The 13679-nt window shown below is 36.1% G+C and overlaps 1 protein-coding gene across 3 annotated transcripts in view; it reads right to left on the bottom strand.

Moving 5' to 3' along the window:
* The window catches only part of Dennd1b (DENN domain containing 1B), a 235996-nt gene that overhangs the window by 146160 nt on the left and 76157 nt on the right, over positions 1-13679 (bottom strand). For all 3 annotated transcript variants that reach the window (XM_060364394.1, XM_021649456.2, XM_021649457.2), the window contains exons 4-5: positions 7423-7472; positions 5362-5481 (exon numbers count right to left, since the gene is read on the bottom strand). In XM_060364394.1, the coding sequence (XP_060220377.1) occupies positions 5362-5481; positions 7423-7472 (170 nt within the window). The remainder of the gene's footprint in view (positions 1-5361; positions 5482-7422; positions 7473-13679) is intronic.

Below are 13679 nucleotides of genomic sequence, written 5' to 3'. Positions count from 1 at the left end.
CAATGAAAGCATTATGTGTCACAAATACAAATGGCTTCTGTTGTGTTTTGCTTTGTTTTTTTTGTTGTTGTTGTTGTTGTTGTCTTTGTCTTTGTTTTGTTTGGTAGGCCTGTGTGGATGCTCTGCAACTTGTTGACAAAATCATTTTGTCAGGTTCTTCAGTAAGTTTCAGCTGTATTAAGTACAAGCGTTCTAAGTCAAAGGCTTTGGAACCTGACTGTAAATATTCCTTACAGCTTCTCCAGAACCTAGTCATCATCAGAAGAGCTCCTTGCTCACCAGCTGGAAGCCTGTGACAAAGGAGTCTGAGAAACTGTAAGGCTGTGTGGTTACTCTTCTCGCCCTGGCTCCTTCCACACACATCATTGCTTACTCTGAGCTTTAAATGTTTGTATTATCCCAAACTTTTTTCTAGTACATTCTAAGCATACAGTATAAAATCTAGCAAGTATTGCTTCAAGGTACTAAGAACTTTAGAAATATCTAACACATTTTTCAACCAATAAAACATTTCTCGTATGACTATGCTATATGAAAACGAGGGGAAAGCACTAACATCTGGGCTCCTAACTGTCATCGTCACCCCTTCAATGTGTTCTTTTTCTTTCAGAGGTCACTTATCACATCCTGATCTTAAACTTCGAAGGGCATAGATCACAGCTGCCCTGTTTCTGTTCTCAATTCTGCTGCAGTGCGGTGGCCAGTAGGTAGCTTGCTGTCCAATGCAGCACACAACAGTAAGATAACTTCCCATCCTGAAAATACACCATATATATTTACCTGACAAAATAAATCTGGATGCATTCTATTCATTCTCACAGAACAAATAAAGTTTTTATTTGTAGTTAATCATCTATCTACATAATTATAGCATCTTAGAATCCTAGACCAGTAAAATCCTGCATGACTCTATTTTATAATATTACAATATTTCTTTTATTTTTTGCAACTATAATTACATCATTTCTTCCTCCCTTTTCCTTCCTTTAAACTCTTCCATATATACCTGTTGGATCTCTGTAAAATCTATTGCCTCTTTTTTCATTAATTGTTATTACACAGATATATTTATATTCCTAATTACATAAGTACAACGTGATCAGTCTATATAATGTCACTTTTATGTGTGTTTTTTTAGGTCTGATAATTTGGTATTAAATAGCCAACTGGTATGCTCTTTCCATAAAACTATTTTTAATAATATTTTTCTTTAATTCTTTGAGAATTTCATATAATGTATTTGGATCATATTCATTCATATTTTGATACATATTCATATGTGTCCTCCAGCCCTAACTCTTCCCAGACCCGCCCTCACACCCACACCTACCCGTCTTTGTGCTCTCATTGTTTACTCTATTCACTCGAGTATGTGTTGCTAAATATTCTTTGGAGCAGGGTCCACCTCGGAGAGAACGGTCAGGATATGCACCAGGAGTCACACCCTTAAAGAATTTGAATTCCCCTCTCCAGAAGCTATGAATTATCAACAGTTACCCAGCAAAGGGCTGCACTTTTTGCCCAGCTCACCACTCATGCAGAGATTTTTATCTGGTTTGTGTTTGCACTCTTCATATACACACTGTCAAAATCACTATGAATTCTTAGATGCAGCAACCCTGTTATGCCTTGAAAACATTGTTTCTTTGTAGTCACCTACCAGCTCTGGCTTGGACAATTTCTTTAGCCCCCTCTTCCATGACAATCCTTGAGCCTTGGGGTGGCCACGAGTGCAATACACATGTACCATCACTTATTCCCTCCATGTTGACCACTTAGAAATCTCTACTCTAATTTCCACTTACTGAATAAAAAGATTCTCTAATGAAGGCTAGGAGATGCACTTATCTGTGGTATAGTAGTCAGTAATTAAGAGTCATCGTAATACCATGTACACTTAGCAGAATAAGAATAGCAGGTTTTCTCTTTGAGTGTTAAATATCTTCTGCTTCTTTAAAGCTCGTTACCATGAACACTGCTGATACATTTTTACACACTCTGGAAGAATCCAAGAGCTAAAACTACAGAAACAAGAAACCTCAAAATTCTGATATTATCAAATTTCCTTTACCTTGATAATCTTACAAAGACTATATAATCTAACATTCATGTCTTTTCAAGATAATTAAAAATACATTGTGATTTGGGGGCAGTAATGAGAAACAAGGTCTCACTGTGGACTAAAGCCATCAATCCCCCTGCTTCCGGTTCCTAACTGCTACAATCACAGGAATGCCCCACCATGATGGGCAACTCCCCATCTGAATGCACTCATTTTTTCCTCAGTAAGACCAACTGTTCACATTTCCTCTTTGGGTGAGCTCCTTGGAAACTTGGCCAGTTGTTCTCCTTAGTAGATGCTTACTATAAAGTGGCTGTCAAGCCTACTCGAGTGCTTCTCAATCCATTCCTACTGACTCATTACATGCATTTACTTTAAAATTTCCCTTCTATTTTATATATATGGTATACATATGTAAATATATATATGTATCCTTCTATTTTATATATATGGTATACATATGTAAATATATATATGTATCCTTCTATTTTATATATATGGTATACATATGTAAATATATATATGTATCCTTCTATTTTATATATATGGTATACATATGTAAATATATATATGTATCCTTATATTTTATATATATGGTATATGTGTATGTGTGTGTGTGTGTGCGTGCGTGTGTGTGTGTGTGTGTGTGTGTGTACCATCATTGTGGGATCAAGCACACCAGTCTCTAAGGTTTCAAGGTTTCAGGTTAGGTAAACAAAGGCTTTCATCACTATAATACATTATTAAAGTAAAGAGTATTTTCCCAGAATATGTAAAGCTTTATCATTCCTTCCAATGTTTTTCATGATGGTAGAGTACCACCACTCAGAGTGGCCAACCTAGCACCAAACCGCCGTAAGTCTTTTCAGATTAGACTTCAAGTTATTTTTGAAAACATAAATGTGGGAGAAAGGGTAGAACTGGGAGGAGATGAGGGAGGGGGCTACAGCTGAGGTAAAAAAATGAATACATTGTAATAAATACATAAATAAATAGATAAATGAATTTTTAAAAAGAAAACAAATATGAATACAACTTAAATATGTTCATTTAATACAGCAACATTCTGAGTAAGTTTTTACAATCATTACATTCCCTATTTACGGTTTAATAGTTCTATAAATTAACTGTTCTCAAAGACCACTGTGATGCCCTGACTTTGAAGGACAAATATGGAGACTGTCCATGAAGGCTGAAACACTTAAAGTTTTCTCCAGGATGTCTCACCATATATGACTCATCGTATTCCCTACCCACCAAAATCACTGGCAAACAATCAAAAAGAGACTAAATATAAAAGAGTACTTTAATAAAAATCAAATAACCAATGATGCTCACTAAAAGGCTATCTAATTGACATGTTTTTACTGTTCATTTATAATATAACCACATTTTTGCAGGTAAGTCAGGAGTCCAAATATACAAGTTTGAGTTAAAAAAAATAACTTCTACAAATTAATGACAACTGGCTTACAAATACATATACATTACATATTTTTCTCAATCATTTAACAAGAAATACATTTCATATTTTACATAAATTTTAAAATATTGATAGCTTTTCTTAATTTAAAAATTATAAGAAATCTATATAAAGTATGGTGAGTATTCAATAATTATTTTGGCTTAGAAACAGGTTCAATACATTAAAAATACTTTGAGTTAAAAACAGGGAACAGTTCAAACTCTTTAATTATAAATAGTATCAGAAATTCAATTTGAAGGTAATTGGGTAAACTACTGAATGTAGATGCAAATCTAAACAAATAATGTCTATAACTTTTTTTTCAAATGGGTCATCAAAAATAATAAGGAACGGTAGAATCTTCAGCTCTAACATTTGTTTGAAATATTTTTTATTAAATCTCAGGTCTCACTATATAGAGACTAGCCTCAAATTTGCAATCCTCCTGCTTCACTTTCCAAGTGTTACTATTATAGGTATGCACTACCATACATGACTATCAGGGACTGACAAATTCAGCTCGATAGCAAATGAACTGAGGGGCCATCAATTTTATACCATGGTATGATGGTTTGAATGAGATGCCCCCATAGTTTAGGGATCTAAATACTTTTGAATACTCAGTTTCCAGTTGGTGGCTGTCCTGACAGTCTTACGAGGTGTGGCCTTGCTGGAGAAAGTATGTCACTAGGGGTGGGCTTTGAGCACTAAAAACATTGGCACCATTTGAGTTGGCGCTCTGATTTCCTGCTTACGGCTTGGAATATGAGCTTTCAGCTGTTCCTGCCATCGTGCCGGCTGTCTGCTGCCATGATGCCATGATGATCTGATGGACTTTCATCTTTCTGAAACCATAAGCCCAAAATAAAGTCTTTCTTCAATAAGTTGCTTTGGTCATGGTGTTGTATCGCAGAAATAGAAAAGTAGCTATTATACAAGGTTTTCCTCATGAAATGTTGATCTGTAATTTGAGTGGTATTATCATTTCTATCACTATTGTTTACTATTTTACTGAAGTATTTTACTATACTTTATTAAGTATTCCAGACTACCAGTATCTACGGTGAAATAGTAAAGAATTCTACTCTTTATGTGCTACATCTGGGTTCTTCCTTCACCACTGACATCTTACAGGAACTAAGTTTAAATGCTTCTTTTTCAACTGCAAACAACTCCAATCACAGTTCTGTGCAGAAGGACACTATGCAATCTAGCAAGATCATCACATAACTAAAACCCATTTATTCCAGCTTATTGTTTCTACTGGGATAGGTAAGATCTGTAATTAGCAAATACCTCTATTTCTAAAAAGAAGTTAGGAACTTCTTGTGTAAAACTTCCTAAAATGTGTAAGGTTAACACATCTTTTAAATATTTTAAAATACCCAGGAGCCTAACAAAACTCTCTAGCTTCTTCTGCAAACACAAGTTTGCAATTTTTGCTTTAAAACAGCAGTTCATTCACAAAAGTCACGTGTGCATCAATGACAGAAGAGCGCATGCGTTGACTTTATTAAGTGTTATTCTATTTACACATACCACTACTCATATGTTAATATTTAATTTTCAGTAATAAATCCATAATACCTAATCTTTAAAATGTTTAGTTCTTTTAAGAAAAATTCTAATATATAATATGTTACTGTAAACAATTTATTCTGTATATGGAACAGAAGAGAAATCCTTTCTCAACTTTCTTGGATTTAGACCGAACAAGTAGAGAAAATAAAGTATAAAAAGCTGCTTTGTTGTGACTTTTTTGGAATCCTGAGCATGATGAAGGAGAAAAGAAGGAAAATGTATTTCCAGCCACGTTGTGATTATAATTACTCACCTAAGAATACATAAACAGATTCTGCCTCCTGATGTGAGTCTGCAGAACCCAAACCTCTGCTTACTTTCAATATCTGTCAGAACGAAGGTAAAGTGCTGTCCAACTTGATTCTGAGACGCCCTAAGGTATAACAACATCATAGTATTAAGTCTGTGCTCATTTTCTTGTAGATAAAAAGGCAAGACGAGTACTTGACATGGGTTTCACCTTTCCAGTACTGGCTTTAGAAGCTGAACTGATATTCAATAACTAGAAGAGGCATGATCTGTAAACCAACTCAGGAGTTATGAGTCGAGCACAACAGTAAGTCCTAACAGCTCAGGGGTAGAGTATGCTACCATAATCAAATGTCTCACTTGGAAATCAAAGTTCATCCTATATTTTCAGAAGATTAAGTTACCCATAAAAATACTTCATGAGGTTGGAGCCAAGGTTAGGTTACTCCCTCTGCAGAAGAATCAACAGATTCTGTCTCTGCACTTACCTCTAGCCTATCTCTCTACAGTATCCTATTTTTCCAAATTTTTAACTGCTTGGATAGCAAATTGTGCTACTTCATGCTCTAAGGGTGACCACCATCATACTGATTTGCTTCTTCTGTTGACACTTTCACCCACCGTACACCACACCAAGCACGATAGGAATTTTTCTTAGCATTGCCTTTTAAAGCTATCAACAAGGCGCATATTCAAACATCAGCTCAAAAGAATACACTTTCTACTAAGGAAGCCTACTTGCTCTGTAATTACTTTACCTGATTTTGAAATAAATAAAAGAGACCAAATTATATGTCACACTTCAGCATAGGGATGGTATAAATCACTAGACAAAATGCTTAACTCTGTTTAAAATGCATTAGCATATTTCCAGATACTGGCTCATAAAACCCCAATTGAACTTCATGTTCTTTGTCCCAAAATAAAATATTGATGACATATACATTTTGGTCTTAAAAGTCATATGTATTTTGAAAAGTTAAATAAATTACTACCAGCGTTCTAAAAGTGTAAATTATTTTGTCACAAAATACCAGTTATTGAACAGGTACATACTGAAATGGCTGGGGCAAGGACACATCTAAATGGACTGTGCATTTTCTAGTTTTGAATACTTCAAATCAATCCTCCAGTGATTAATATGTTTCTGGTGTTCAAGATTTATAATATCTTCTTGGATTTTTTTCCTTTATTTTATACTTTCTTCCTAAAATAATTGTTTGTTTGTTGTTGTTGTTATTTGTTTGTTTGTTTTCTTCGAGACAGGGTTTCTCTGTGTAGTCCTGACTGTCCTGGATTCACTTTGTAGACGAGGCTGGCCTCGAACTCACAGAGATCCGCCTGCCTCTGCCTCTCAGAGTGCTGGGACTACAGGTGTGCATCACCAAGCCTGGCATAAAGTAATTTTTATTTTAAAAACTTTTTAGTAGCTTCTTAAAATATAACTAATAATAGTGATAAGTCATATGAAAACCAATAAATGTCATTATGTCCAAAGAGATTTCTACCATATTAAATTGTAACTGCACACAAGTTCATTTAGTGTTCGCAGTGAAATATAAACACAATGAAGCTGTCAAAGCTAGTGCATTAGTTTCCCACAGCCACCCTCAGTAGCAGGTTCTATGACACTGTTTCTGGGAGAAAACTAGCAGTGAGCTCACAACATCACACAGACGCTCTTCCAGTTAGGATGAACGGGGAAGGAAAGCAGGGAAAGGTCTAGTTTTAAAGGAACATCTGAAGGTCTGATTAAAGACCAATAACTTTTTTTTTTCTGCTAGTGCTCACAGTCTATACCTGAAGAATAAGGAGGAGAAATATAACCTGTAGCCAGTGTCACTTTAAGACCACCATGCTGGACATGGAGGAGGAAGTAAAACATGGAATAATCTGAAAGGTTTTGTCACGGTCCACATTATCTAATTCTGAATCTCACATCTCCCAGGTTTGCACAGAAGAATAAAGGTATATGCCATTTTCTTAAAATGTATATTTAATGTTTTTGAAATGTGTGCTAAGAAAGGAAGAATAAAGTTATCTTAATTATTAACTTATACTATACCTTTCCACGTCAAAGGGAAAACAGAACTTGGGCACGCTCTGCAGAACTTCCTACAAATGAAAATTCAAAAGAAAGAGGATGCTTTAGAATATTTTTAAAGATGCAGTTAAAACTTTTGAGACAATTTCAAGGAGCTGGTGAAGTATTTTTAAGACAAAGGCACAGATTCTCAGACTGAAATAATTGATTATTAAAAAGGAATTAAGAGTGCGCTTTAGCAGATTGTGCTGACAATGCCCGGAAGCCCCAGGAGGGACCGGCCTGGCCGGAGGGGTATTAACGCCCTCCGCAGCCCTGCTGGGGTCCCTTCAACAAGGCCATATGGATCTCACAAGGAGCAAGGCGCCAGATGGGCAAGCTGTGTCTGCTGCTGCTTGTACCACAGGCTAGCCACAGGGACTTTTCACAGATTCTGCCTCAAAAATACAAATGTTGTTTCAATTAAAATGCAGGCAGAGAAAGGGAATGAAGTTGGCAGCAGAATAAATTACTAAAAGCTCTGACAATTCTGAATGTCCATATGATAGTATTTTAAAAACTACAAAAAAAAATTATAAGACTTTGTATAGAGTGTGAAACATACATTTACATCTTTAAATACTCGGTGCTAAATTCATTTCAAAGAGCCCTCCTAAATGTGTATACTAAAATAAGTCTCTTATAATATAGCTAAATATTAAAATAGTAAGTACTTAAAATCAATGTTTTACTAAAACAGATGATAATCTCATTAAAATTTAGAGATAATATTTATTTAAAATTACAATAAAATTCAAACAACAGTCAGACAGTTGGAAAAATAAGAGACCTACTTTGATGCAGCTGAGTAATACACTAAAATTTAACTGAGCCTAAAGTTCTACCTATAATTACAAATTAAAGTAGGGCATCTTAGACAGGTGCAAAAACTGAACACAATTCCTGTTAGGAAGCAAAGGAGCAAATATTTAAGCTAAGCCAACACTTCCACAAATGCCATTTACCAAAACAACTAAAATCTAGTAAAATGAGACAGATCCAAATGTAAGAACCTTCTATGGAAATACAGTACTGACTATTTCTAAGCAGAATTTCTTACCTTTTAAAAATATACACTACAATTATCAGTTAAAAATAAAATACTGTAGAAATCCAATAGCAATACTTAAGAAAGTATCAAGAGAACTAACTCACAAAAGCAGAAAGAAAAGCATCATATTAAGGGAAAAAAAAAAAACAAACAAACAAAAAAAAAAACCTTCAAGCCTTAGGGTGAGAATCAGACTTTCTTATGAATGTATACCATTAAAAGTTTGAACACAGGCCCATGTTTAGAGAAAGTTATTTTACTCTTGATAATATTTTGCTAAATGTTATTAAAGAAGTCACTAGACATGAAATAAATTACTGAAAAACAGCTTATTTGAAATGAGGACAGTTGTTTTCATTTTATTGTTGCTTAGTCGTTATCTTTTGTCACACAACATGAAGCCATTTACCCATGGTTACTACAACTACAATGGTAAGATAAACTCCTTCAAAATTACCCATATAATTCAGAAAAATGTAACATATTCAGAGTCAATCTCTACCTCAGAATATATGTAAATTAGCTGTATATTTCACATAAATTTTAATGCTCAAATTAAGAAGGCAGCCTCTCATTTACTTGCTAAATCTTTCACAAACACCCCCTCTTTTCCATAAGCAACATGCATGCAACACACTTCTGCAAACAGCCTCAGCTCGCTTCCCAACTGGCAGTAGCGTCCCTCAGGGGACAAGTCTTTAAACCTCTTCACTCTTTAAAATTCAACCAGCCAGCAGGTCTATAGACAAGTGTATAAAGAGTATAGAAAAAACCATCCTCTCCGCTCACGTCAGTGACAGAGCAGCTCCGCTGCTGACTGCGCTCCCCTGACAGGCTAGGCAGGGTGCACACAGATCAATAGCTCAAGTCCTATCGAGTTCCGAGGATGTGGTTTCCTCCTTAATTACAGGTGCATTATAAACTAAAGTTATAAAAGGGGAGGGGTTAAAGAGAGAAAAAAATGGACTCAGCTTTTTTCCTTGAGTCATTTTAATAAGTGATAATTGAAAATCATACTTATATTGAAAATCTACATATATTAAAAATAACTATGAGGTTTTATATTCTACTTCTCTCTCCTTTCTCCTGTCTCTCTCTCTCTCTCACACACACACACACACACACACAAACAGTTACTTCTAGATATGTGTTCATAGATTACTTAGGTTTACCATACTGCTGATCACAAACCAGAGATAAGTTTCTTGTGCTACTAAAAAAATTTAGTTCTACAAAAATTTCCTAAACCAAGAAAAAAAAAGTTTCAGAATATTTTAATGAAAATATATTATGCTCACACACAAAAAAAATCACAATTGTTAACATGTGTCAAAGATAAAAACAAATAACAAAAAGAATGAACTAGAATATGAAATTATCTAGATCAAAATACCAATGGACAATAATGAATATTTTGTACATGTTCTTTGCAAAATAAGACAACTAATACTATTAATGATTGAAAGTAATTCACGTAAACTTCTTTATTAGGTGTTTGTCCCACAGACTGTAGCTCACCTATATAGCCTTGTAAAGAAGCCATCTTGGGAAAGAGAAGAGTAAATGCTAGTGTTGGATAGACAGTCCACTCACCCAGAAAGCTGCCATGCAGCATCTAAGCTGAAACAAGCACTTAAGAAACAATCTTTTTTAAATATTCTAAAATCCACATCTGGTCTTAGAAGTGCTTTGGAAAGGCTGTAGGATGAAATGTGTCATTTCTATGACCTATTTCCACTTCCACTTTGGCCACAACTTCCTCCAAACAAATGGCAGTGCTTTCTAAAGCTACATACTTCTCTCTTTCCTGTTGTGCACAGGAAATCTAATGTGCACCAATTATTTCAACTTTGTGTGTTACAACTTCTTACAGCTTAGGTCTCTGCATGAAGTAAATCATTACCCATATACACTCACCCACTTCCCCACACCACTTTCTCAACAGTCCAACGCCTCACATTTAGGATGTGCAGAACTGAAGTTACAGCCCTTAACATATACAGTCACAGAATCCTCTCCAAAGATATCCAAACAAAAAATATGGGAATCATTTAGACCCCTCCTCTCCCCCTGACTCTCAAATACAATGAATCATTCACCAAGATCACTAATTCAATTTCATAACTATCCTGCCCCTCATTGCTGCATACAACAAAGTCAGTTAACCTCCAAACCTCTATTCCTAAGACTTTGCTGGGACAGAAATCCCCACAAGTGGAAGGGCGGCAGGATGGAGTGGTGGGTCGGCTCAATCCTGAAGGTTTTCTGTGGGCAATCACTGTTCCTCCAGCTAATACTACAGGAAGTAATCCTAGAACAAAGCTCAACACAGTGCATAACAGTCAGGAACAGCTGAACTCTCATAAACAGAGAGGTGATGTAGATTCATGTAGAAACTAGTTAACTAAAAATCTCTCTCCAAGAATCAGGAATCATCTCTCCAGGTCCACTCTATTAAGTAAGCCCTTTCCATGTGCTTGGAGAATGAGCCGTGAGGATTTAGTACATCACACAATGACACAGCAGCAATGATCAGTTTCCTGTGAAGAAAGCATCTCTACTCTCACTTTTCCAGAAACTTACTATGAGACATCTAATAATTAAACCAACAACCCCTTCTAAAACTAGCCATGGAATGGAGGTGCACCTATGAACCTCGCCAGACACAGTAGGAACAGCTAGAATCCAGACTCATTTTATTTCAAATAATCTTGACACCAGTAATTATAAAGATACTTCAGAAAGGATCTTCACCAACACTATATCCAGATTATATAAAGAATTCAAGAAGTTACACAGCAACAATCAAGTAATCCAATTAAAAAATTGAGGTATAGAGCTAAACAGAAATTCTCAATAGAGGAATACTGAATGGCAGAGAAACACCTAAAGAAATGCTCAACATCCTTAGTCATCAGGGAGATGCAAATCAAAACTATCCTGAGATTTCATCTTACACCCATCAGAATGGCTAAGATCAAAAACTCAAGTGACAACACAGTCTGGAGAGGTTGTGGAGAAAGGGGAACCCTCCTCCATTGCTGGTGGGAATGTAAACTAGTACAACCACTTTGGAAATCAATCTGGCGCTTTCTCAGACAACTAGGAATACTGCTTCCTCAAGATCCAGCTATACCACTCTTAGGCATATATCCAAAAGATGCTGAAGTATACAACAAGGACATTTGTTCAACTATGTTCATAGCAGCTTTATTTGTAATACCCAGAACTTGGAAACAACCCAGATGTCCCTCAACTGAGGAAGGGATAGAGAAATGATGGTACATTTACACAATGGAATACTACTCAGCAATTAAAAACAAGGAAATCATGAAATTGGCAGGCAAATGGTGGGATCTAGAAAAGATCATCCTGAGTGAGTTATCCCAGAAGCAGAAAGACACACACAGTATATACTCACTTATAAGTGGATACTAGACCTATAAGATAGGATAAACATATTAAAATCTGTACACCTAAAAAACCTAAACAAGGAGGACCCAGGGTAAGATGACCAATCCTCACTTAGAAAGACAAATGAGATGGACATTGGAAGTAGGAAAAAACAAGTAACAAGACAGGAGCCTACCACAGACTGCCTCTGAAAGACTCCACCTAGCAGTGAATCAGAGCAGATGCTGAGACTCATAACCAAACCTTGGGCAGAGTGCAAGGAATCATATGAAAGAAGGGAGAGATAGTAAGACCTGGGCACAGGAGTCTTTTCTGAGACTGATTCTCCAACCAAGGACCATGCATGGAGATAACCTAGAACCCCCGCTCAGACGTAACCCATGGCAGCTCGTATCCAAGTGGATTACCTAGTAAGGGGAACAGAGACTGTCTCTGACATAAACTCAGTGGCTGGCTCTTTGATCTTCTCCCACCCCCAGAGGGAGGAGCAGACTTGCTAGGCCACAGAGGAGGACATTGCAGCCAGTCCTGATGAGACCTGATAAGCTAGGGTCAGATGGAAGGGGAGGAGGACCTCTTCTCTAAGTGGACTTAGAAAGGGGCAGGGAGGAAATGAGGGAGGAAGGAATGAGGGAGGGGGTTACAGCTGGGACACAAAGAAAAAAAAACTATAAAAAACAAGTTAAAAAAAGATACTTCAATAAACTAATGTTTGTAAGGCCTCTGATAGTATAGAAATAATAAATTTACACTAAAGTTCTCATGTAAATATAAACATTATTATATAAGGGTAGTTCTAAACTATCTATAATTTTATTTTATGAAAAAATAAAACTTCAAGAATCGTATTTACAACAAAAACAGTTCTTTTTGGCAATTTAATTCCAAGTTTTCAAAAAGGACTTGACTTTCTAAGGATAATATTTTACTATATTCCCAAGAAAATGCAATAATAACATGTAATCATTCTATCTGTACCTCATAAAAGGAGTGACAAATTCCACTACAACAAATCATCCACAGCTCAGCTAGAGCCCCACAGAATGCACAGAGATGTGCCTGGCTTCTGCTTCAGTGTCCACCTCCAGGGTGCTGCTTGAGTTAATGCCCTAATGACCCTCCATGGTGGCCTACAATCAGATGAGGCCTTTTCTCTCCCAGTTGTTTTTGGTCATGGCATTTATCACAGCAATAGAAAGCCAACCAGAACAGATACTGTATGCATGTCAGCCATATACAGTGAAACCTCTGCAGTCTCCTGTTACTTCAGATTGATTTCATTCACAGCCCAAAACATGCTCACTCACAAAAGGAGATGAGTGCTGTATCCAGCAATAAGAGGCATAAATCATCACTTCCCATGCATTTAATAAGAGATGCTTTTTAAAAAGTGTATATAAAACAAAGGAGGATCTAGAGATTTTAGTCAAAAAGTCTATCATAAAGTGTCTTAAAATATTTGGGTATTTTAATTTTTCATGAAAATATATATAGTCTATCTTGAACCTAGCTACTCCATTTTGCCTGCCCTCGACTTCATCCCCTTCCCCTCCCGTTAGTCCCGCTTGTTCTCCTGCCATTTCATATTTTGATCATATATACATATACTGTACACATCTACATAAAACCTAGAAATCACAAATGAGGAAAAAAACATGCAAATACCATCTGAGACTGGCTTTATTCACTTAATAAAATTACCTCCAGTTAGCCTATGAGTCTGAATTGGACATACCCTTATTCTTCTGAATAGCTGACAACAAAGTCCAGGTGT

This window comes from Meriones unguiculatus, chromosome 11, assembly GCF_030254825.1.
Source record: "Meriones unguiculatus strain TT.TT164.6M chromosome 11, Bangor_MerUng_6.1, whole genome shotgun sequence".
Taxonomy (NCBI): Eukaryota; Metazoa; Chordata; class Mammalia; order Rodentia; family Muridae; genus Meriones; species Meriones unguiculatus.
The sequence above is the reverse complement of the archived record's forward strand: the minus strand, read 5'-3'. Positions and strand labels throughout refer to the sequence as shown.